This window comes from Brassica napus, chromosome C7 (genome assembly GCF_020379485.1).
Source record: "Brassica napus cultivar Da-Ae chromosome C7, Da-Ae, whole genome shotgun sequence".
Lineage (NCBI taxonomy): Eukaryota > Viridiplantae > Streptophyta > Magnoliopsida > Brassicales > Brassicaceae > Brassica > Brassica napus.
The window spans coordinates 38,293,962-38,320,007 of record NC_063450.1 but is presented as its reverse complement, the minus strand read 5'-3'; the positions used below and the strand labels follow the sequence as shown (position 1 = coordinate 38,320,007).

The window sequence follows — 26,046 nt, the reverse complement described above, 5'->3', positions numbered from 1 at the left end:
ACAAACAACTCTTTGTTCCCTCTGATGATGGCATTCTGTAAGTCGATCCCAAAGCCAATCCACTCAGTCGTATTTGTCCAGATCCTGATTTAACCGGCATTGATTAGATAGCTCACCCAGCTTTAGACCAGTCATCCTCTGGTGAAGAACCCTTCAGATATATCATTACCTTCAAGCGTTGTTACCTCACTATTTCAAGCGGACGAGGATATATTTTCTCTGAGGAAACTTCTCTCTCAGTCTCCTAAAATCTCATGCTTCAAGTATTCACAATTTAATAGGCTCCTTTACACTTTCGGCAAGTGCCTCAGTCCCACCTCATGCTCCATTTTATCCTCATTCACCAATCTCAGTGGGAGACTACTCCTCTTCATGTGGGCAGCGTGGCTGATGCAAGTTTCAAATATGGCGAAGGGACTTCCGGTGGGTTCACCGAAGTCTATCACATATTATGTCTTGTGGATTTGTTTTTTATGTCAGATGTTTAAAGATTTTCTATTTACCAAATTTTTATCTGCATATAGTGTTCTTCATTTATTGGCATAGTTTTTTACCGGTAGGTTTACCGGATGTTGTTTTTTTTTTCAATCCTCCTTCTCGGGCGAGAAGAGTATTCTACCACACCTCTATCTTGGAGAAGTCTTCTTGATATCATTTCTGATCCTTAATTTCAGCTTATTCATAAGTTTGTCATCTTTTATAATAGTAGTTTGTACAAGGCTAGAAGATACAATCAAGATTAATTTTATTTTTTCGTGCGTGAGGGTTGGCTCTCAGTGTCAAAATTCTATGTGACTAATTTTCAGTTGCCCAGATTTTATTTGTGAAAAAATTATCGACTGTTTAAATTTTGTTTTAAATTCGTTTTCACCTTTTTATTGATAGAGAGAATCATCCATCATTCTTGCTTAGCTTTTTTGTTGTTATCTTTTAGCAAAAAATGATGGATGATTCTCTCAATCATTTGTAGTCGGAACAAATTAAAATTCTAATAAAGATAAGCTGTATTTAACAAAATAAATAAAGATTTTTCCGGTCAAACACAAAGAAAAGAAAATACAAAGATCTGATAGGAAATGAATTAATATAAATGACTTTAACAAAAGGAAAACAAAACTAATGAAGGAAAATGTACGTCAAGTAAACGTGTTCCATTATATATGTATACTTTTTAATAAATACATAATTATAACTTCCAAGAAATATTTTATAGTATACAGTTGAGTTTTAGTAAATATCGCGCATATTAGAAAAATTAACACAAGATTTTGTTAACAAAAATATTTAATCCATACCCTATTTTTGAAAATATGTTTGATAGGATAAACAATTTCCTTACAAAAATGTCATTTTTTCAAATATGACATATCATTATTATAATTGACCCCTTATATGATTATCTTTTTCCGTCTCATTTTGTCATGAAATAATCAAAAATAAAATTATAAGGGTCCGAATGGTAACGACGGATTTGGTAAAATAAAAGGTATGCGGTGCAGTGAGCATTTTGCGTTATAAGTGCGATTTTGATTAAAAAAAAATAGTGATTTGATAAAAATAGTGCGGTTTTGATAAAAGAAAATAAGTAAAATAAATATATTATGTACAATTAAACACTAAAAGTGTTTGTTTACTGATAATATCATAATATTTTTTTATTTTTAAGTTTAAATATTAAAATTAATTTAAAATAAAAATTCAAATATATATATACATTATTTCATTTATTTTCCATAATTGTAACCACTAAAATTATTTGAAATAAGTTTATATATATTTTTATTAGCTAATCCTTAAATAACAAAAAGAAATAATATAAAATAAAACTAAAAACTAAAAATTATTTTCAAAATTTAAAATACAAAAATAAAATTAGTATTAAACATAAGAATTAAAAAAATATGACTAAATACAAAACTATACATTAAATTTAGTTTTGATTGTTTATTTGTGATAAGGTTAAAAGTCAATTACAAATTATTTTAAAATTTATATTTAAAAACCAGCTACTAAAATTGAATCATTATTTTGGGAAAATATAGAAGAATTCTAAGAACCGCACAAAACACATACTCTCTCTGTTTCCGAAAGTGAAATTTTTTAGATTTTTTTTTGTTCCACAAAGATATATTTTCAATATTGTTAAGGTATTTTTTTATACTTTTAAGAAACATTAATTGAAAATATTTGAATTGATTAAATATTATTGGTGGAAAGTTATTGGAAAATGTATAATAAAATAAAAAATAAATTAAATTATAAACATTTATTAAATTTTTAATATACGTGAATACTTTCGAAAACGGATAGAGTATAACACATCTATTTAAGAGTTATATAAGAAGTGCCTATTTTATAAGTATTTTGCCGTGTTTTATTCATTTTTTGATCCAAGAGTTCTGTGCTTACTCGGGACTTGTGACAAACAACAAGCTCAGTAAGCAAAAAAAGCGTAGTCATTTTAATGATTTGTTTTATTCAAAGCGAAATTTACATAAAACGCTGTATAAGTGGTGGCTACTGGCTAGATGTCAGAAAGACGCTCCATGAATAAATTACTCTTTTTTTGAAAAATACACACTACTTTGCGGTATTTGAGCCGTAGAACAAAACAAAGGAAAGTTCAAGAACAACAGAGTGAAACCAAATAAAAGAGGTTGCAAAAGAATTACATCAGATCGAAACTAAGAACGCAACCAAGTAGGAAAACTTTTGGGCAACATATGGGCTAAAAAATTACAATCTCTAATCAAATACACCCTACGCAATATACATTGCTTCCTTTTTTTTTTTTTTTTGATCAATACATTGCTTCCTTTATCTCGTGAAAAAATAATAATTACCAACTACGAAATGAGATACTACCATAGGCCTAGGCGTTTTTACCCCAACCAAAAGTACCTACCTAAATCCGAACCGGAAAAACCGAAACCGGATCCGAACTGTTATACAAAAATATCCGAAAGAGACTTATGAACTTAGTATTTGGGGGTTTGGTTATAACCCGAACCAAATCGAATCCAAATTAGGATCCGAAGATATTCAAAATAAGTTAAATATGTTAATGTTTTTATATATGTTAAGGTGGTTTAGATATTTTAGAGTATTCAAAATATTGTTGCAGTTTGTTTTATTTGTTATTTTGAATACATTTTAGTTAATTTAAATAGTTTATCTAATTTATTAATTAGATTTGTGAATACATTCTATATTTTAATTTTTCTTTTTTTTAACATCTAATATGATCTTATTGATATATTGAAATACAAATAAAGTTATGGAATCGTTTACAAAACAGTGGAATACAAATTATTACATAAGCAGATATATGCGATATGTGTTGAAGACAAATCATTTGTAGAAGTGAAGACTGACGTTGATTTCTTTTGCAGTAAGCCTTACACGCTAACAGAACATATGCTCTGTTATTTTCCTTCTTTAAAATTCCTCTCACTCTAATACGATTGATATGCCATTTTGGCATTTTATGTTTTGCCCAAATCGTATAGTAAAAACCCATTGCATCCGGAACATGCTTTGAAAGGTCAACACAAAACCAAGTGGTGGTAGTCTAGTGGCAATCTTTTGGGGCTTGATGTGTATCCACATCGGTCTTGGGTTCGATTCCCCATGGGAACTAAATTATCATTATTTGGTCAGTCTGGGCTTTGGCTTGGGCTTGGGCCCAAATGGTTTACATGGTGAATCGTAACAGATGATCAGTTCACCCTCAAGCATTAGTCGGATTCATGCAGTGTGGTAACCAGTCCACTATGTAGCACTAAGTGTGTTCCTCCCGAAGCTGACCGGATCAGCCGCTAGGGTTTATAAAAAAAGAAGAAAGTCAACACGGTACCAATTAGTCAGTATCCGTGTTCTTGGTATAATAGTAGTCTCCATAATACTATCCTTGCGATGCCGATACCTTAACCATTTAATTTCCAGTGACTTCCATCCAAATCCCCTTGATGATATCCTCTGTATCTCTGGAAAGTGATAATCTTCAGCCAGAGACAAATAACCATCAAACAGACCTGAAAATTATTTCCAACGAGTGTATCAAATCCCCCACCCGGACCAAATAAATATCCTTGTTGCTTGCATTGATGAACCATCGCTGAACTTTGGATTGACAATAATCCAATGACGGAAATAACCCTATCACACAAAGGTTCATCTCTGGAATCACAATTTTCTTGTGCATACGATCTCTCCACTGTACCCTAGAGGCCATAACTGAATCTGATGACATCAGTTGCATGATGATGGTGTTGTCATAGTCTCCCGGCCAAGATGGCTTAAGGAATGATTGTGACTCTCCAGGATTGATTGGAGAAAGATATACATCGTGCAGTAACTGCTCGGGGATGTCGCCAACAAAACCATGGAGATTTGTTGCCAGAAAAACGCCGACAAAACCAAAGGGATTTGCTAGATAATCATGCTCCTAAGTGGAGATATTAAAGCATCCAATTCGACGAGATTGATCCGAGAAACGCCTCTCTAATCCCGGAAATAAACATAGTGAAAATAACCCAATGATCATAACCGTCCCAAAAGGTGTTTGTCGGGATGATTGAGGAGAACAACGACGGCGAATGAGTGGATGATGATGTCGTTTGAAGATGATTCCAAACGTAAGTAGTGATAGAATACAAATCATTTATATACCGTAGAAACAAAGAACGAAAGCAATAAAAACCGGCGGCCGGAACCGCCGACGATAATCAAAAGAGAGGAAAAAGTGTGTTTGTATCAGTCGCATTTCTATATTTTAATTTTCTTTTTGTCAAAATTTTGAGGTTTAAAAAGTATTTGTTTGGACGATTTTAAACATTGGTTACAATCTAATCCAAACCGAATCCGGAAAGAACCAAACCGAACCCGACCCGATAATTAGTAAAATCCGAACGGAACTTATGAACGTAATACCAAAAATTCGAATCAACCGAACCGAAACCGATGGCCCCCCGAACGTCCATGCCTATACTACCGCATAGTTCAATATCTAGATTAAATTAGTATCAAAAACTACACAAATTATATGATTCATATTGACAATATCTGTAAATTATTATGTGTTATTTTGCTAACATATCAACATCTGATAATTATAGTTAAATAACGTCTTGATTGTATAACATTGCATTTAGATGTTGATCTACATATTTATTTTAAAAACGTTTTGATTGTATAACGGTTGCATTTAGATGTTTGATTTACATAATTTTTTGTATGCATTTTATGGTTCGTTTTAAAATTTTGGTTAATAGATTTTCATCAAATGTTACTGGATTCTGAATCCGGCACATTCTCTTAGCTATCAGAATAATGTTTTCGTTTTAACACTATAACATATAATAATTCAGAAATATTCTCATATGTATCATATAGTTTTTGATGCATTGTTTTATTCAAATTTGTAATTATGTGGTTGTGTATGATTCGCATAACTACCGTTAGTTTTTCCAAAAGAGAAATGCAATAGGGATAGTTAATGTTTACTATAACCCTTATTAAAAGAAGTCCACACAGATATAGACACTTGTTCGATTTTTCTTCACACACACAACACTAAGGGGTAGGTAGTGACTAGTGAGAGCCTCTATAATTACCTCCACGAACCATGGAGCCGAGAAAAAACAGAGAAGAGAAAAATGAATAAGATTTTGATGGTTACCATTTTTCTGGCTTTGGCGTCGTCTGGGGGATGCGGCAATGTTTACAGCAGAAAAGATTTCCCAAAGGGCTTCTCGTTCGGTGCAGGCGCTTCTGCTTATCAGGTTCTCAGCTAATTCATTTTTCAACTTACATGACTCTTCCAAGTCCAAATCCACATTTCATTTTGTTTGTTTATTTTTTGAGTATTTTTTTTGTCAAGTATGTGTGCTGTTTTTTTAAAGTGGGAAGGAGCTGTTGATGAAGACGGTAGAAAGCCAAGTGTATGGGACACTTTTGTTCACTCTCGTAAGCTTTTCTTTCTAATATATTAGATCATGATTAATGGGGAGTTCCTAGGGTCTCTTACCTAAGTAATATAACAATTTTGTTATTAAATTTTAAATACAAAGATAGAACTAATCTGGAGTCTTGGACAGAGAATTTCTTTTCTTTTTCTTAATGACAGAGAATTTCTTAAGATTTTTTTGGCTCTTTCCTTTTTTTTTTTTGTTAAGTTATTTTATTTTTAAAAATTAGTTGAGACCTGCACTGAAGATGTTCTTTAACTTTCTCAGAGCATCAACAATGGTTTGTGTTAAGAAATGGTTGTGTTCTCAACACAAGCTCTTTCCATAAACATAATAAGATAATGAAAAAAGATGAAGGAGAGCAGTAAAAGAAGGAAAAATACGAGAATACACACATTTTGTTTTAGAGATTTTTTGAGTGTTGTCAGCTTTTTACTGGTCTGTTTTTTTTAATTTAAAACTTTATCATAAAGACAAACTAAACTAATATTATATTATGGGGAAAACTTGTGTTGAGAGTTGCTGATGCTCTTCTTACATATGAGGCTTTAGTATTATCAATTCTAAAAGGGAAAAACATAAAGAAAATTTGTCTTTAATTTGACAGATAACCAAGATAATGGAGACATAACATCTGATGGGTATCACAAGTACAAGGTTCTCCTTTCACTTTCTTTGAATATTTTTGTTCCCCAGTGTTAAATATTAGCTTATGATGACATGAAATGGTTGCAGGAAGATGTGCAGCTAATGGTGGAAACTGGATTAGATGCCTACCGATTCTCCATCTCTTGGTCTAGGCTTATACCGAGCAAGTCCTTTTTTCTTTTTTCTTTTACTTTGAAGGGATGAAGTTTCTTGAATTGCTATGATTTCTTTCAATTTAGATGGAAGAGGTCCTGTTAACCCAAAGGGTCTGCAGTTTTACAAGAACTTCATCGAACTACTTGTAAACCATGGTGAGACTTGAAGACCATATTTGGAAACTCAATTAGTATTATTTTTGTTTCTACGAACAGGACTTAAATAAAGTTACTACAGGGATTCAACCACATGTTACACTCTACCACTACGATCATCCTCAGTATCTCGAGAATGAATATGGAGGATGGCTCAACCGAAAAAGCATGTAGGCTTTAACAAAAAATCATAATTTTTTATACATATTTCTATAAAAAAAATTATTTGATGTTATTTGCTATCTTTGCAGCGAAGACTTTACTGATTACGCAGATGTTTGCTTCAGAGAGTTTGGGAACCATGTCAAATTCTGGACCACGATCAACGAGGCTAATATATACACTATCGGAGGCTACAGTGATGGTTTGTTACCGCCTGGTCATTGCTCCTCACGAAGTAAATGCTCGTCAGGGAACTCTTCGACTGAACCATATATCGTAGGCCATAACTTGCTTCTTGCGCACGCCTCTGCTTCAAGACTATATAAGCAAAAGTACAAGGTATATTAATTCATTATATATCTTTTGGATAACCCTCTCGCGACCGTGTGAGTATTTCTCAGGATATACAGGGAGGTTCCGTAGGCTTTAGCGTATTTACGATAGGGTTTACTCCTTCTACAAGCTCCACGAATGATGAGATCGCAGTTCAAAGAGCTAAAGCTTTCATATTCGGATGGTGAGTCAGACACCAAAGGTTCCAAAAAGCTTTTCTTTTTGAAATCGAAAACAAATAGACCCAAGGTTCTATTTAAGCTAAAACGATGATAAAGCATGCTTAGATGTTTTAGAATTTAATTGTTTCACAAAAATGATTTTATATTTTTTTTTATTAGTTGAAAATATAAACTGAAAATTTCAAAAAAAATTATTGTCTTTATTAAACTACTATTGATATAAAATTAATGAAACTGGTCATTACAAAAAATAAGACATTTATAATAAATGTTTAATACATGTTTGTTAATATAAGTAAAAGCACCTGAAATTACATTTTTAAAAAATCAGTAATAGGTAGTCTTTTCTTTAAATTACAGGATGCTTGGGCCTCTTACATATGGAGACTATCCCGATGAAATGAAAAGAATCGTTGGATCAAGACTACCAGTTTTCACAGAAGAAGAATCAGCATTAGTTAAAGGCTCTTCTGACTTTGTAGGAGTCATTCACTATCTTGCAGCTTCTGTGACTTCTGTCACACACGTCAAGTCCCAAAGAGACCCCGGTTTCTTCACAGACATGGGCATATCTATGAAAGGTAGGAAACTGTCTTTAAAGAAACAATAAACAAAATAATCGCTCTTTTACCTCAATTTTTTTATATTTGGCTAAATCTTCTCTTCTTTGTTTTACTGCTCGGGAGGACAGTCATTGGGAACTATACATCTTTCCACGTAAGTACTAATTTTTAAATACTCAAGTGTTCTCAATCCATCTTTCTTAGCTGTTTCTTGTTTTGTTTGGACAAGTATGCTATTGTTCCATGGGCTATGGAAGCTGTCCTGGAGTATATAAAGGAGAGCTATGGCAATCCTCCTGTCTACATTCTCGAGAATGGTCTCTCTCTCTCTCTCTCTCTGAATTTATCTGACCTATCTATTGTTTTGTCGTCGTTTTCTCAATTCCTTTGCCAATTCAAACGAATGTAGGTACACCGATGAAGCAAAATTTGCAGGACACACCAAGAATTGAGTTCTTACATGCTTATATTGGTGCTGTGCTCAACTCCATTACGTAAGTGGACTTTTCTAGTTGCATCCTGTCTTCTGTTGTTAATGTAATAATGGAAGAAAATACATATTACTACTTGTAGGAACGGATCAGACACGAGAGGCTACTTCGTATGGTCCTTTATGGATCTATATGAATTACTAAGCGGATACGAGTATAGTTTTGGATTGTACTTCGTGAATTTCAGCGATCCTCACCGCAAGAGAACTCCAAAGCTCTCTGCTCATTGGTACTCTGCTGTTCTCAAGGACAACACCACCTTTCTTGGTTCACAAGGCATCGCGCAATTGCAAAGCAACTTTTCTTCTCCCTACTAGTAATGTTGCATTGATGATGTATTCTTATGAATCTAGTTCCGTTATTCAATAAATATAGTAAAATCGCATAATAAAGCATCCACATTTGAAAACAGCACATGCGTTTACCTAGTAGGTCCATTGTAACAACTATAAGCTTCCTTGGAATATCATTATAAAGATTTGAAATTAAAAGGTTGCATTATCATAAAATGGACCTTATGATTTGCATTGGTCTAAAGTTTAAACTTGGATGGAATTGTGTTGCTTGAATAAGCCTTAGAGTGTATCACCTTATCTACTGATTTTGTATATATGCTTTTGACTGGTTTAAAATGTAAATTTAATTATGTTTTAAGTTAATCCAACGGGACTGGACTAACAAACAAGGACATGACACGCTCAACAGTCTTGGCTTTGTCTGGACGTCCATGACCATCACCGTGTTGATATATGCACTGCGACATGCGTGCCAGGTTCACTGTGGCCTCCACAAAACCTCGAGGGAGTAATGCAATTTTTGCTTCGTAATTCATTTCGTTCCAAGTGTCGCTGATCATCTGCTGCACGTGACCACGTGCCTCTTCCTCAGATGCTCCTGTCTCATGCATGTAACATTGGACCGATTTGAGCACGTCTCCTCTCGCCAATTCATCCTACAGTTTAATGAACTCACTAACTCGTCATATTATCAATTTTTAGAAAATATTTTCTTATCGTCTAAGAGCATGATTAACTCGGAGTTCTTAGGATGGGGTTCTTATCGGAAGTTAATAAACATAAACCCTGGGTTAATCATGGTCTAATATTCTTATAAGATACGATATTTACCGGCGAAGTTGCAAGATCATTAGCTAGACGGAGGACGGTGGCGGAGCATCGGACGACATTTTGTCGGTGTTCAGACAAAGATTCCAATATTTGAATTGAGATTTGGTCAGAGAAAACGCAGTAAAAGTGGATTAACATCGCTGGAACCGATGTTGATATCCAAGCATTTTGCATGTATTCTTCCAAGCTTGGTTTGTAACCTCTTTTGTACCATTTTGCTTCCACTAGATATGCTTTACATAAATCTGTCCACTAATTTTTAACAAAAAGAAAGTGTAAGAAAGTAATGATTAATTATTTCAATATATATGTTGACAAAAAAATTTTATTTAATTATATATAAATATTAAAACTTACTGATTTTTTGAGAAAAGGAATGACGTTGATATTTTTATGTTTGAGAATATCACATCCAATGCCATTGATTTCATTGTACAAGACAAGAAAACACAGCCTCATGTACTCGGGGAGCTCATCAAGACCATTTACGTTCCAACTACAATATATACGATTTGTTGGTACAATAACGCTTTTGTAAACAAAACCTTGAAAAATAAAATATCAAGTTCTTTAATCAACATATCATTGTTTTTGTAACTTCTATTTCAAAAATATATTTTTGACTATATCTCTAAAATATTATATTATAATAAAAAGGCGAATTCATAAATGTCTACTCAAAATTTGCGAGCGAACCTGTTTTAGTTTAAAAATATTTCAAATAACAGTGGCAACAATAGTTTTTTATAAAGTAATAATTTGTTATATATTAAGTAGACATATAATTCAATCACTAATGTATAATTAGTTCTAATTATTACGACCTACCAAGAAAACTGAGAAATTTGGTTAGATAGTAGAGTCCTTACTTATCAACCATGGCAGTGAAGAGTTCAAGTTCTTCAAGAGTGCCATAAATATCGTAGATGTCGTCAATGGTTATTATAAGTGCACTAATTATAGTCATGAATCGTCGTGTATATCCAAATTGAGGTTCATATATTATTCCAACGTTCCAAAAGTAATTCTCGACTATTCCATCTCTTACAAAGGGAAGTTGATTACTTAAACATGCCTCCTTCCACCAGCTTCGTATCATTAAAAGAAGATGATTAGAAAGAGTAAATATCGTTGTGATATATTAAAAAATACTATGTACTGCTTCTTTTAGTCTATTACCTGGAAACGTATTTGAGTTCTTCTTGGTGAGAAGCTTGTACGATATTGAAATCAATTTTGGCGAGTTCCATCAAGGCAAGATTCATGTCATGTTTCTTTTCGTATGCATCTATGTACCATCTTGTCTCCAGCCGTCTCATTCTCCAATGGTACGGCATTTCTAAAGCATGGATCGCCTTCTCACGTGTCTTGTAAGTTTCATTATTACGATCACTATTAACATATTCTCTTAGTTTTTCTGTCGCAAAAGGTCTGATGACTTTATAAAGTTTAGTATCCGACTTTGAGGACAGGTACGACGCTTCGTATAAAGTGATGATACTTTTTATATCATCACTCTTGAACGTAACACTTTCTATTTTGTTGACGATCACATCAAATACATCTGAAACAACCGATGGCGTCATCAAATAATTCTAAACTTTACATATAATGAAGTTTGACTTATGAAGATACTAACCTTCTGAGATCTCAAAACCATGTTGTCTAAGAAGTCGGAATTCGAGTGCAGTGGCATGTAGATCTTCCTCCTTGTCACAATTCCATAAATGTTTTTCATTTTTATGATGCAAATCCGTTAAAATGTCCTTTATTTCTAGCTCAAAATGGTGTGAAATCCCAAGTTTTTGCAGATCATCGATGAGCTCTAATTGCTCAAGACTGGTTTTCAGCTCAACATCAAGTATCTTCTTCATTTTCTTCTTTAACACATCTCTAGTTATCACTTCCTTTTCATTCTGTATTCATCATAATGTGTCTAGTCAATAAGGCTTTAACACTGCTATATAACTCTATAAGAGAATAAGTGAAAAGTTAACATAAAATATAAAGAATTATCACCATATAATCCGGGTTGATATTTTTTTTTTCAAATACTAAATATTAGTTCCAACTGATTCAAATTTAATGGATTTTGATGGTTCACGCATATTAAAAATACATTAAATTTTGATTATAAAATATATTATTTTATAATTAATAATTCTCAGTAATCTTAAACTATTAGTAATTCGATAGATTTAACTATTTCTTTTGATTTATAACTTATCAATTTTTATTAATAAAAATGTATAAAATATTTTTTTTTAAACAACATTTTTTTCTTCTAAAAAAAAGTACTTATGGAAACTGACAGAAATTAAACTATAAATTTGCTGTCGAAAAAATTGTTGTCAAAATAATGAACATAGTACACAAGAAAATGATTAAAATAGTATTACCGCATATTTGTTCGTGATCGCGAGGAGTGAATGATGGTCCCAAGGAGAAGGTTGGTAATTACCGGAGCGTCGACAGAGGTCAACAGAAACATCATCCGACTTCATTTTGGTCATTGATTTGCATGCGAAACGACGAAGACGAACATTAGAGGTGAATGCATTTATATAAATAGGAGGCGAGGACATACAGAAAGTAGCCATTCAATTATAAGATTATCTCTACTTGGTGTCTGAATACACTGGGCAACACATGTTTATATAACGGATCAGTTAGGTAATAGTACTGTACTATTAATCTACTTTTCCTTATCGGGAATTTCTTTTGCAAATATGCGGTGCCAAAATGAATCATCTAATGCATATAGTTCTAAATCTAATTATCAGCCACATAATATTAAATAATATTTTTTGTTGTTTTTATTTAGTAATTTGATGGTGGTAGTTATTTAAAATTTGAGTTTGCTTTTTTGTTTACCTCGTCATAATTGATTTTACATAAATTAAAACTTAATATAATTTCACATTCAATTTTATTTAGCCAGTTTTCTATATTATGCTAAGCTCAATATGAATTCAAATGGATGAACTAAACACAAAGTCTTTTTTTCGGATCTTCAATGGAGATAGTCGAAAGCATTCTCTCTCGGGAAAACGAAAATAGGATTATGTAACCAAATTTTGCTCAAACAATTCTTTAACATTATATATACAAATATGTATACAATTTGCTTGAATCACTATGCCTTCATCTTTCTTTTCTAATCTTCATTTCCGTAAAATAATTACGTATTAAGATCTCAATAATTTTTCAATGCAATTTTTGAGATCTAACATATTTATGTATTTACATGGTATATAATTTAATTTAAATGATATATATATATATATATATATATATATAAAAGATATGAATATCTATTAAATTAGACTTCATATTCATACGATTTATGATCATTTGTATCTTGGTTGGACAAAAAAAGTTAAACCATTGATCACAAAATTTTCAGTGTGAGACTTTTACCATTTTCAGTAATTTATAGTCGTTTTAAAAAATTCAAAATATAACATATAAGAAAAAATCTAATTTTTTTTATTATATGGTTAACGTGATTGTTTAATTTCTTTTAATAATATAAAATTAAACAAAAAGGAAGGAGGATACATTAATTGTTATCAAATATGTATTACTCGTAATCATTAATTGTCATATATATATATATATATATATATCATATTAGGTAATTTCGTAGCTTTTAGTTAAGGAAATAATGAAAAATATTCTTTTGTACACTACTAATTAATTTGATAGTTAGTTTAATAAAAAGTATAATCTATATTTAGATGGACCAACTTTTTTGTCTAACGATTCTAAAAATCATTTTAGTGTTGACACTTGGCTACCAAAACATGTTGTAATGCTTCCCAATTAATATATAAGAGATTTTAGATTATTTTAAAAACTAATTTTATGTATAATAAAGATAAAGTTAAATAGCATTATTTATGGGAAATTTGTAAAAATTTTAAAATAAAAAGAATTATTAGTTGATAAAAATAATTATTAGAATTGGAGTAGAACACAATTTTATTTTAAATTTATCTCATTTTGAAGAAAAAATGATGTTAACCTTCGAATATGCTATTAAATATCATATCAATGTGTCGTGATAGATATCAACCATCTCATGCATGTTAGGCTACAAAACATGGCCGGTGATTCGGTCAACTCGGCCGAGTCAACCCGGTGAGTCAACTCGGTGACTCGGTAACCGGTTTAAATCGATTTTGTTTTGGTTTGAGCTAACCGGTTGGTTCGAATTGATTTTGGCATGGTTAACTTATCTTGTCCAGCTTGGCTGGGTTGACCGGTTTGACTGGTTTGACCGTTGATCGGCCGGTTTTAGGTTTGGTCGTTGATTTTTCTGTTGACTTTGACCAGGCCGCCCGTTACCTATTTTTCGTCGTTCGAAGGCCGTTCTGACTCGATTCTTCACCCTGATTTCAGATTTGGAGTCTGTTTGAGGAGTTGGAGTTCATATCTACTAACTTTCCACATTGATAAGGTGAGAGCTATTCTCGAACCTCTCGTACACAGTTTAGGATTTCGAACAAATATAGTTTAGTTTTAATATGTTCAGTCTGTGTGAATTGAGTCGGTCTTTGCGTGTTTAGCTGTGTAGGTTCATTTCTTAAACCATAATTAGGGTGTTAGATGGTTCAACATTGATTGCTTCATTTAATGTAAATTCCTAATTAGAATTGTTTGAGATGGATACAGAGACGTGCTTCTGTATGCTGGATTGTATGGAGGTTACGGCCAGCTCTAGTCGACCGGATGGGCCGTAGCCTGGAGGAGTCTGTAAATTGTCTACGGGCAGTGTTACCGAGCACTATCTCGGCGGTGTTTTTAGTGCGTGAGTGGAAAGCGGGTGTGCACCTTGCTATGACCATTGTTTGTTCTTTGGGTACTTTAGATACTGTGTTTGTCACATGTTAGGATTAAATTATATTTATTCGAAGTGCTATATCCGATTCTATGGATTTCGAGGTTAGCATCACATACCTCACTGAGTGACTCATCCGTTACTCACCCTTTCTTTCCCCCTGTAGGTGAGACTGACGAGTAGGAGATTGATCGGACATCTAGTTTTTTAGGCATTTTCTTTTATTTTATTTCCGGACTTACGTTTTACTATTTCTGGCGATTATTTCAGTTACATTTTAGTTATTAGATTTATGGATTTATTTCGCTATTTATATGAAAGTCGACTTGCAGACCTTTTACAGATTTTGTAATATAAATTGTTGATCGGTTAGACGCCGGTCTCGAGCCTTACAAAAACTTTCTGAGTCAAAGCTCTTCAACTCTGTTAAAGCCAAAAGTAATCATCAAAATGGGAGTCATAGTAGCTAATAGTATTGTTAAATTAAAGACTGGAAGTGGGGATTTAGTTGAGTCTATCAGAACCTTCAGACGCACATTTTATTTTATTGGAAAAAATAGAGTTGGACGGTGGTTGTTCTGCTTATCTTGTTTCACTTGCTGCTTCACCTGTCTGTCTGTTTCACCTGCTTGCATGCCTCTGCCAGGTCATGTCCTAATTCACCTGCTTGGTAACCTGCCTTCTTCCGCTGCTTCTGATGATTTGTTCTTCTAACGTCGAAATATGTCTAATTTTGAAAAGATCTTGGTGTCTTCCTTCTGTTACCGTTATCATTAGTTTTAACACACAGAAACCACAAAATCTCAGAGAGAGAAAGTTATAAGCTTACTAGCATAAGAAATCCTCGGAAGAGAAACTGAGCAAGTAGGACGGGAAAGTCTTCGGGTAAGTTTCTTTCAGGTTAAGGTTTATTTACCGACTTATTTTCCGTCCTGAATCCAAATCTGAGACTAGTTTTTCTTAAATATTTATGTATAATCCTAGAACCCATGTGTTGTCTAGGAGACCCGAAAAACCCGACGTGACCATATAGTGTCTTTATCTTATTCCAAAAGACCAAGGTGAATTGTGGTTATGCTTATTTTAGCAAGTATGAAATATTGTGATGTTGCTTGATGGTCATGGTTGTGGTTTGTTGATTGGTAATGCTTGGTATGATATGATATGATATGATATGATATAATGTTATATTGATGGTAACGTGAATATATAGGTAGTTAAGGGAACAAACATGACATGTTTTAGTATCGTTAATTGGAACTAGAATACTTCCATATTGATATGTTGTGGTGATGGTTTTGATTGATGATGATGGTGGTGATTTACATTGATGGTTATGATGTATAATGAATGGATATGCATGATTGCTGGTCAACCATTATATCTATTGTGTGTCCTCACTCCTTATTGATACGATCCCTAAGTACTGCAATCGGAAATTTTATTTGAGAGATTACAAATCGCTCTATGGTAATTTGAGTGATATCACTCTTCTGAGACGGAACAGTGCTTATGATGCATCTTCTTGCGAGTCATCGCATTTGAGTGTGGTGTCTTCTTCTAGCTGTAAGAAGGCTGTGAGGCGAAGTGGGTCTGTCTCCTCCTTTGGTACGTGTGCGGCTGCGAGAAGGAAGCAACCTGATGAGAAGGACGAAAGCGTGAGTCCTACGGTTATTTACTCCTTCATGCAAGCAGATGGTCTTACAAAGACTGTTGCGTAGATGTTAAGTGCAATTCTGAAAGCTAAGACTGTTGCGTAGATTAAGTGCAATTTTGAAAGCTAATTGACTGTGCTTGAGTTGTATCATGTCATTTGCTTACAAAATTTGTTTCACATGAAAATTTTGCTACCACACCATGAAGTGTTTTTATGTTAGCGTTGTATATGCGAATTCGGTTATTGATTTATGCATTGTATAATATTGTGAGGGTTCATGATAGACATATATGTCAGAAGAAGTGTCTTATTGTGTATTTCAATATATGTTACATCAGATCAAACTAGTTCCATGATAAGACATATATGTCAGAAGACTCTACTAACAATAGCACCACATCTCTAAACTTATATGTCAGAAGACTCTACCAACATACACCAACTTAACATAGATAAAAGCCATGTTTATGTGGATAAAGAGAAGAGATGGTGAGATGGCTGAAGAAGAAAGAGAAACGGAGAAACATAAATCCAAACAGAAAAATATCGTGGGAGATAAAAACACGAGAGAGAAGATATGCGACATTTACTGTAGATCTAGAGTAAACTAGGAAAGATAATAAACGATATATGGAAATTTCCATTTTGGTTATTTAGATGGAATACATGAACAACGTATATGAATGTAGGCTGAATGAATATTATTAGATGTAGATGTTACAATATATATAGCTATTACAGAGAGCTTAGGTTAGAGCTAATGACACTTATAACCTTATTTACATATTATCTCCTATACACCCCCTCAAGATGGAGGTACTTGAGTAACACCAATCTTGTGCATGATCTCTTTAAACCGAATACTCGTAAGTGGCTTCGTTAAGGCATCGGCTAGCTGGTCTCTGGTAGACAAGTGTGTAACACGCAAAGCTCCAGATTGTACATTGTCATGAATGAAGTGAAAGTCCAACGCAATATGTTTCATTCTGGAGTGGAAAATCGGGTTTGCAGCCAAGTGTGTAGCACCAATATTGTCACAGTAGATGACAGGTATATATGGGATGGGGACACCAAGCTCAGAGAGCAACGAGCAAACTCAGCGAAGTTCGGAGGCCGTGTCTGCGACTGCCCGATACTCCGCTTCTGTGGACGAGCGCGCCACACCTTTTTGTTTCTTTGAAGACCAAGATATCGGATTGCCCCCAAGGTAAACAACATAAGCAGTGGTAGAGAGATAATCATCAATATCACCAGCCCAATCAGCGTCTGAGTAAGCATGTAGAGTGGTCGGAGAGTTGGCGCGGATGAGAATACCATGAGCAGGGGTGCCTGCAAGATAACGCAAGATTCGTTTGACAGCCTGCCAGTGAATGTCCGTCGGCTTATGCATGAACTGGGACAATCGGTTAACAGCATACGCAATGTCTGGTCGCGTGAAGGCAAGGTATTGGAGACTGCCAAGAACCATTCTATACTCACTGGGATTGATCAGAGGAGTGCCTGACCTAAGAGACAGCTTCAGTGTAGGAGTCATTGGAGACGAGACAGGACGAGCATCAAGCATGTTTGTGCGCTTGAGAAGATCAATCACATACTTCTTCTGCATCAGATGAAGCCCACGGGAGTTCCTTGTTGCTTCGACACCGAGAAAATAACTCATATCCCCCAAGTCTTTCAACGAGAATCGTGAAGCAATGGCGGTGAGAAAGCATCGGAGAAGAGTGTTGTTGTTTCCAGTGATGAGCATATCGTCGACATAGACGAGAACGTACAAAACATCAGTACCATGTCAATAGATAAATAGTGACGCATCAGCAAGAGAATTTTGAAAACCTTGGGTGACAAGGAAAGCACGCAGTTCCTGATACCAAGCTCTCGGAGCCTGCTTGAGACCATATAAGGCCTTGCGCAGACGGCAGACGTGGTGGGGGAGATCCTGATCAATGAAACCAGGCGGCTGGGCTACATATACTTCATCATCGAGTGTTCCTTGGAGGAAGAGGTTGTTTACGTCGATTTGACGAATGGGCCATCCTTTTGTGACCGCAACATGTAGAACACTGCGAATAGTGGTCGACTTGATCACCGGACTGAAGGTTTCGGTGAAATCAAGACCATGTTGTTGATGAAATCCTTTCGCCACAAGACGAGCTTTGTACCTGTCAATCTCACCGTTAGGAAGATATTTGATAGTAAATACCCACTTACAACCAACAAAATTTTGACTTGGATCTGGTGGTACAAGCTCAGACGTGCTGTTACGTAATTGAGCGTTAATTTCATCACACATCACTTTGCGCCAGTTGGGATCACGAAGTGCCTCAGCCACGGTTTTAGGGATGTATGGTTTAAGTGGTGTGTTGCCAGTGGTGGCGGTTAGAGAGAAATTGGATGTGGGTTTGGTGATGTTATTCTTGAGGCGAGTACGCATAGGGTGATGGTTCTGTGGTTGAGGTGGAGCAGGTTGAGTTTCAGTAGGAGGCAGGGCGGTTTGTGGTTGCGTGGGTGATAAGGTAGGTGGATTTGGGTTAGTGTTTGGGGTTGTTGTAGGCGGGTTTGTAGTGGCATGTGGCTGAGGCGAAGCAGGTGGTGATGGTGATGGCGAGGAGTGTGAAGCCGAAGCCGATGTCGGTGGCGTCGTTTATTGCGGTTGCTGGTGAGGAGCCGAGCACAGGGGCACGAGCAGAGCTGGTATGAGTGGCCGAAGCGGGACGATAGTAGGAGCTCCAGCATGTTGTCTCGGCTCTTGATCTTCCTCAACAATAACCCTTGGCTTTATTGTCGCAAACGAGAACTTGGTTTCATCAAAAGTGACATGTCGTGACGTATAGATGCGACCAGTTTCACGATGCAAGCACATGTATGCACTCTACGTCAGAGAGTAACCAATGAATACGCAGGCAGCAGACTGATTGTCAAGCTTGTGATGCGTGTAAGGACGAAGCCAAGGATAGCATTCACAGCCATAGATGCACAGTTTCTGGTAATTCGGTGATTGACCAAACAGTTTCGCATATGGCGATTCATTTCCAAGCACCGGAGTTATCATTCTGTTGATGAGGTAGACCGCAGTACTGAAGGCATAACTCCAGTAGGATTTCGGCATGGAGGCTTGACCAAGCATGGTGAGGCCAGTCTCCACAATGTGCCTATGTTTGCGTTCAGAAATCCCATTATGCTCGGGCGTATGCGGTGGCTTCGTGAGATGTGTGATCCCGTTCTCAGCCAGGAACTGTCGCATGACCATGAACTCACCCCCATTGTCTGAATAAAGTGTCCCAATCTTAGTTTTGAACTTGTTCTCAACCAATTGCTTGAACACGATGAAGGTGTCTCGTACTTGTGACTTGAGCTTTAGCGGGTATAGCCATGTATATCGCGTAAACAGATCAACAATGACCAAGTAGTACTTGTATCCATCGACTGATATGACTGGAGAGGACCAGACGTCTGTGTAAAGATACTCAAGAGGGTGGTGTGAGACAATCATGTTTGACTAAAACGGGAGCTTATGACTTTTATTGATAGAACAGTCCGAACAGGACAAATGTTTTTGAGAAGACAATGAAATGGGCAAAGAGAACTTAGAGACAACTGCTTTTAAAACTGGTAAAGCTGGGTGACCAAGACGCGAGCGCCACGAACTGAGGTCTGTCTTTGACATTGGAGCCGTGTAGAAAGACGACGGAGACGCGGTACTGACTGGCCACTCATACAGCTCGTTCCTAGTTCTGCCTTGGAGCAACTGGACCCCTGTGCTGAGATCCTTCACCTGAAAGTGTGCAGGGAAAAATTCGACAGAAACTTTATTAATGTTGCACATTCTATAAACAGAAATAAGGTTCTTGTGAACATTAGGCACACAAAGAACATCACGTAAAGCAAGAGTACGAGATGGAGTGGGGAGCAAAGCAGAACCCTTATGAGATATCTGCATACCAGTACCATCCACAATCATGACTTCCTCACCGCCTGTGTAGGGCTGATGAAGCGCTAGATTGTTGAGGTCAGACGTGAGGTGGTGCGTCGCGCCACTGTCAAGAAGCCAGTTGTTGGCGTTGTACATCTGAGCAGAAGCCATGTTAGCTCGCGGCTGCCACGGCGCAAAGGAAGAGACCGATGACTGATTGGGGTTGCCGAAAGTCCCTTGGAGTTGAAGCTGAGAGCAAGTGCGAGCACTGTGGCCATGAACTCCACATATCTGGCACCTCCCAAGGTAGGGGCGAGGCGTGTATTGCTGATTCTGGTTGCGGTTTTGGCGATTCCAGTTGTTGTTATTGGTGCGGTTGTTGGATCGACCATGGTTCATGTTGTTGTGATTATTGTTACCACGGAACTGAGCCGCATTAGCAGTCACCGGAAGAGACGGAGGCGCCTCTGGTTTGATCGCGAGTTTGAGCTCATGATTGATCAGTTTCTCATGAACTTCCGTCAGAGGTGGAGTCGTGTCTCTTCCTTCGATCTGATCAGTGACTGTTTTGTACTCTTCCGGTAGTCCAGCAATCACGTACTCGATCATGTCTTCTTGATCAAGTGGCTTGCCTAGCAAGGCAAGTTGGTCAAAGCGGCTCGTGAGGCCTTGAAGGTAATCATCGATGGACTTGGATCCCTTAGTCCATTGTTTGAGTTGATGGCGCAACTGCAGTATGTGTCTGCGACTTGGTTTCGCGTAAACAGAGGAGAGAGTACTCCATATCTCAGCTGATGTAGTCGTTGCAGACAAGAGAGATTGAACGGAGGGGGAGATGGCTCCAAGCAATGCGCTGTAGATCAGCTGATCTTGGCGCTTCCACTTAACGTAGGCGTCATTGGTGTTGACAACACCATCTTCTGTCACGGTGGCTGGTGGGGTTTCGGTAGATCCATTAACGTAGCCGGCAAGGGCATAGCCATCGAGGTGAGAGTGGACTTGGCGACTCCACATAATGAAGTTTGTAGCCGTGAGTTTAGTGACATTGTTCATGTTGACATGAAGCACTGTCGAGTTGTCAGATACATTGATGGTCTCAACGGTTTGCGAAGACATGATGAATATGATAGAGGGTTGAAGAAGAAAAGAAAAGGGTGGAGATGAAGAAGATGAAATTGACAGCTAGGTTTAGGTTTTAGGTATCGTTATTGTCTCTGATACCATATATGAATGTAGGCTGAATGAATATTATTAGATGTAGATGTTACAATATATATAGCTATTACAGAGAGCTTAGGTTAGAGCTAATGACACTTATAACCTTAATTACATATTATCTCCTATACAACGTAGATTAGAACGATGACTAATATGTGAGATATATATATTCTGCCTCAAACAGATCCTAAGGTTATAGTGAGAAAAAATTACAAAACATAAATAAGTTAAGTTAGGCTATATAGTAAATCATACAACATGTATAAGTAGATGTAGACCATTGATATTTGGTTATAATGCAACAGAACAAATTCTAGCAGGAGTAGAATAAATAGAAAATTTTGTTTACATTTTATATCCAAGTTAGATAATTGTAATTTACTTTGTATCCATTTTGAATTTAACAGACTGTCAGAATGAATATTTTATGTTTACTTAGGATATAAAAAAATATGGTTACATAATTTTTTTTTTTAAATAGACAGATAGTATTATTTATGTTTTCAATAGTTTTCTTATTTTTTGAAATTTTAAAAATTTAAAATACTACTTTTTCACTTCTAAAAGTAAAACATATTTAAAAATGGCTTAAAAGATCAAAAGTTTTAGTGGGACAAAGAAAAATTGAGAGTGTTTTATTTTACCAATTTTCTCATATTAAACATATCAATAAGTCCAAAATGAAAGAAAGAAAAGAAAATAATCTATTACTAGTTCGGAGAGCTGAAAAATGCGATAATGGAAGCGATAGTTTAACTATAACTGTAAAAAATTTACTATAAAATTTGGTTTATTTAGTTTTAAGTGATGTAGTTTTAAAATTTATTGTTACAACAATATATTTTCTATTGTTTAAAAGATGAAGTTTTAGAAAATAAGATTGTTAGAGTTATTTTTTTATATATTTTTTTTGCTATAATTTATAAAAATAATATAAAATATGATTGGTGAATTTAAAGGTTGCACGTACAATTAAAAATAAAATCACCTCCTACGTAAATGTGAGATCCAGCTAAATCTGATCGACCCACGTTTTATATCGTATATTTGGCCGACAAAGCAGTGGCACGTTTCGGTGGAGTCAGATGAAAGAAGTGAAATCCAATTATTATTTTTTCTCTAAAATGGCGTATTAGAGAGATGTACATCAACCACATATGTGTTCCTTTCTCAAAAAAAAAAAACACATATGCATGTGTTCCGTGTCGGGACATGCGTAGGAAATATATTATTGCAATTTCGTAGTTATCTTCTTCAATATGGCTCAGATTGGTAATCATTTTCCATAATTTCCGCGAAAAGAATTTTTCTATTTTGCTTATTTCTCTGAACAATAAAACAGGGTGAATTTGTAAACTGACTAAGTTTGGAAAATAAATTAAATGCTTGATTTTGACATAATGTATTATCTATCAATTATGATTTATTTCCACCGGTTTTACTCTTGATTCATACAAATTGCCGGTGGCTTAAAGATGTGGAGATGATCATTGACAAAATCCAAGTGTGGCCAACAATTAATGCAAACTGTCACCAATAAAATGAAGATAACACAGCCACATACATATAACCACAAACATTTAATTAATTCTACTTCATATCACCAAAATAATATAGAATATTAATTATACATCAACCCTTAAATCTAAATACTAAAACTTATCTCAATCTGAAACTAATCTCTAAATACTAAATCTTAAATCATAATCACTAAACCCTAAATCCAAATATAAACCATAAACTCAAATATAAACCTAAATCTAACTCCAACTTTTAAATGCTAAACCCTAAATGAATCACTAAACCCAAACTCAAATGTAAACTATATTTATAATTTTAAAATAAAATTAAAATCTGAAAAATATATATAATATTTTGTGATATTAAACTATAGTATATAAAGTTGGAAAATATCATACTGAACTCTAAACCGAACCTCTAATTACTAAACTCTAAACCCTAGCCACTAAATCCTAAACTCAAATCTAAGCTATAATATATATTTTAAAAAAATTAAAATCTGAAATATATAATATTTTATAATATTTTCAAGTACTATACATATATAATATGGAACATTGTATAAAATAGTTTACAAATGTTTGTTCAATTTATATTAGTTGAGCATGATATGTAAAATAGTACGAAAAAAAATAAAAATACTTATTGTTGAAAAAGACGTTCTTGAACTAGACATGACCCTAACCTTGCCAAGCATTTGAATGAAACTAATTTTATATTACGAGCAATCATACAAAAGGACATAGAAGAGAAATATCAAATTGGAAGACATGACATATAAACCCTAAACCCTAAACTCTAGCTTGAAAATTACTAAACTCTAAACCCTAATCACTAAACCATAAACCCAAATATAAACCCTAAACCCTAATCACTGAACCCTAAAACCATATATAAACCCTAAACACAAATCACTAAACCCTAAACCCTAGTCACTAAACCCTAAACCCAAATATAAACCCTAAACCCTAACTCTAAACCATAATCACTAAACCCTAAACCCAGATATAAACCCTAAACACAGATATAAACCCTAAACCCAGATATAAACCCTAAACACAGATATAAACCGTAAACACTAAACTCTACTAACCCACTTAAATACTAAAACCCTAGACAAACCCATAGTTAATAAATCTAAACCCAAATAACTAAAGTATAAACCCAAACAAAATTTATATAATATGTTGTCAATTTTCTCAATGTACACGACATAGTATGGAACCTCTATAAATGGTATTGAAGTACTGGTCCACTCCATTTACATTTGCCAAATGACCAAGTTTGAGAACGAAATTACTAAACCCTAAACACTATTCACTAAATCCTAAACCCAAATATAAACCCAAAACCCTAAACTGTAAACCCAAATCTCAAAATCTATTGCAAACCTCAAGTTCACAGTCATTCCTCTAAATAATAGAATTTAGATTTTTAAACTAGAATTGGTAATAATGAAGATTCCAAATAATCAAATTTGTTCAACATTAAAAAAAAGAATTTCATATTACAATCAATCACAGAAAATGACAGTGAAAATAACTATCGAATTTGAAAACATGGCATGTTATTACATTTTAAAGAATAGTATAGCATTTCGTCTCAAATAGTATGATATCTTTACACAAATAACTACTCTAAAGAATATATACTATATTATTCATTTCACCGAATATAGTATAGACGAAGAGTTCATCTTCTTCAATTCTTCTTTCTTATACATGTTGATACACATTAATTTGGCTCACTCTCATTATTCTTTACCACCATATAGAGATCGTCTCCATCTCCTCCATTTTTTCAGACACAGCGGCACTTTACAGATCCGCCGTCGTTATTCTTCACCAGTGGTTATCTATCATGGATCTAACTCTGATGCGGTAATCCCAATCTCATTTGCAAGATTTAAAAACGAAAACAATATGAAAACAAAAGCATGATTTGTGAGAATCGATGAGTTAAAAGAAGGAGGAAAAATATGAAAGAGTTGGTGTGTGTTCTCACGTCTACACCTTCATCGTTGCCTCTTTTTTACCACAATTGATTGTTCTTCTCGTGAGAAGAAATCAATTCAAGAAAAAATATGGAAAGAAGAATTTCACCTACTGTAAAGTTACCAAAATAAAGCACATGTGAGAGAATGTGTGATTTTCAAGGGTCACACATTACTTTTGAGTATTATTATTATTACTAGGGACATAACCCCCACACAAGCGCGGAGCCGGGTACGTTATCGATGCATTGTGTAGTCTTTATGTATGGGATTTTGTTTTTTTTCTTAACTTTTGTTTTTCCGTTTTGTATATAATCTATATTATAATAGATTGATGAGGTTGATATGAAAATAACCGGTGATTTCTTATGTGTTGATATTTCATATCTTATGTGTGGACGTATAAAAGAGATTCTGATTTATCTTCATGAATTCGACATCTAGCAACATTTTTCCCGTGAATATGTCGGACAGAGACCCACATATCCGATGAGATTCAACATCAGATACGCTGACTAATTGACATCCTCATTAGCTATCCAATAAATCTGCAAGTTGTGCAAGTATAAGAAAATAATTATCTACCACAGTTTAAAAACCCCAAACAATAGTGAAACCTTTTATTAGACATAGAACAAGAGAATATACACAATCCTATAAATATGGTCAAGGCGAGATTTTTTAACATAAATGAAAAATGAATCTCCATGAGCTCTTCTCAGGTCTATGTGAACTCTATTAGTCCGTCCAAGAAGATGTGTTTCTTTTTCATTGGTTGTTCATGTAGTTGTCGGCAGTGTAAAAGATTTTGTTCACCTCCTCCTTGAAACTACCAATGTGTTCTAATTCGGATTTAAAGTCTAGGAAATTAGTGAATCCCTCCATGGCGTACATGTCTTAGTGGACAACTTCGGAAAGTAGAACAAACAACAAAGAAAAGTTATATTAATCAAGTTTTCAGTAGGATTATGAAATTATATCAATTTAAAGAGTTTCAATGATAAGCGGCACTAAATAGGCGGTTTAAAGTGTAATGGTTTATCATCGGAGGTGAGAGTTAAGCGACGAAGTAGGAAAACCCAAGGCCCTAGCTTAGGGACGGTGAAAAAGAATAAATG

The 26,046-nt window shown here is 34.9% G+C and overlaps 2 protein-coding genes across 6 annotated transcripts; one reads left to right on the top strand and one right to left on the bottom strand.

Annotated features, from left to right (window-relative positions):
• The first annotated feature begins 5,542 nt into the window (after positions 1-5,542).
• On the top strand, positions 5,543-9,070 carry LOC106425234 (beta-glucosidase 3). 5 transcript variants are annotated; one of them, XM_013865955.3, is made up of 13 exons: positions 5,543-5,783; positions 5,904-5,967; positions 6,577-6,626; positions 6,705-6,780; positions 6,857-6,928; positions 7,011-7,098; positions 7,180-7,429; positions 7,492-7,607; positions 7,966-8,186; positions 8,297-8,322; positions 8,398-8,485; positions 8,578-8,662; positions 8,742-9,070. In XM_013865955.3, exons 1-13 carry the CDS (start codon positions 5,658-5,660, stop codon positions 8,974-8,976), a joined length of 1,497 nt encoding a protein of 498 aa, XP_013721409.2. In that variant the 5' UTR covers positions 5,543-5,657; the 3' UTR covers positions 8,977-9,070. The 5 variants fall into 5 exon arrangements, with proteins under 5 accessions (XP_013721409.2, XP_048618762.1, XP_048618763.1 ...); XM_048762805.1 differs by having other exon boundaries at positions 5,623-5,783; positions 5,882-5,967; XM_048762806.1 differs by having other exon boundaries at positions 5,655-5,783; positions 6,705-6,763.
• A 174-nt stretch (positions 9,071-9,244) lies between these two features.
• LOC106425238 (1,8-cineole synthase 1, chloroplastic-like) lies at positions 9,245-12,430 on the bottom strand. The gene is made up of 7 exons (XM_048762804.1): positions 12,186-12,430; positions 11,426-11,702; positions 10,966-11,350; positions 10,656-10,874; positions 10,144-10,282; positions 9,787-10,038; positions 9,245-9,611 (listed from the first exon to the last, which is right to left on the bottom strand). Exons 1-7 carry the CDS (start codon positions 12,384-12,386, stop codon positions 9,315-9,317), a joined length of 1,770 nt encoding a protein of 589 aa, XP_048618761.1. The 5' UTR covers positions 12,387-12,430; the 3' UTR covers positions 9,245-9,314.
• Positions 12,431-26,046: the final 13,616 nt, after the last annotated feature.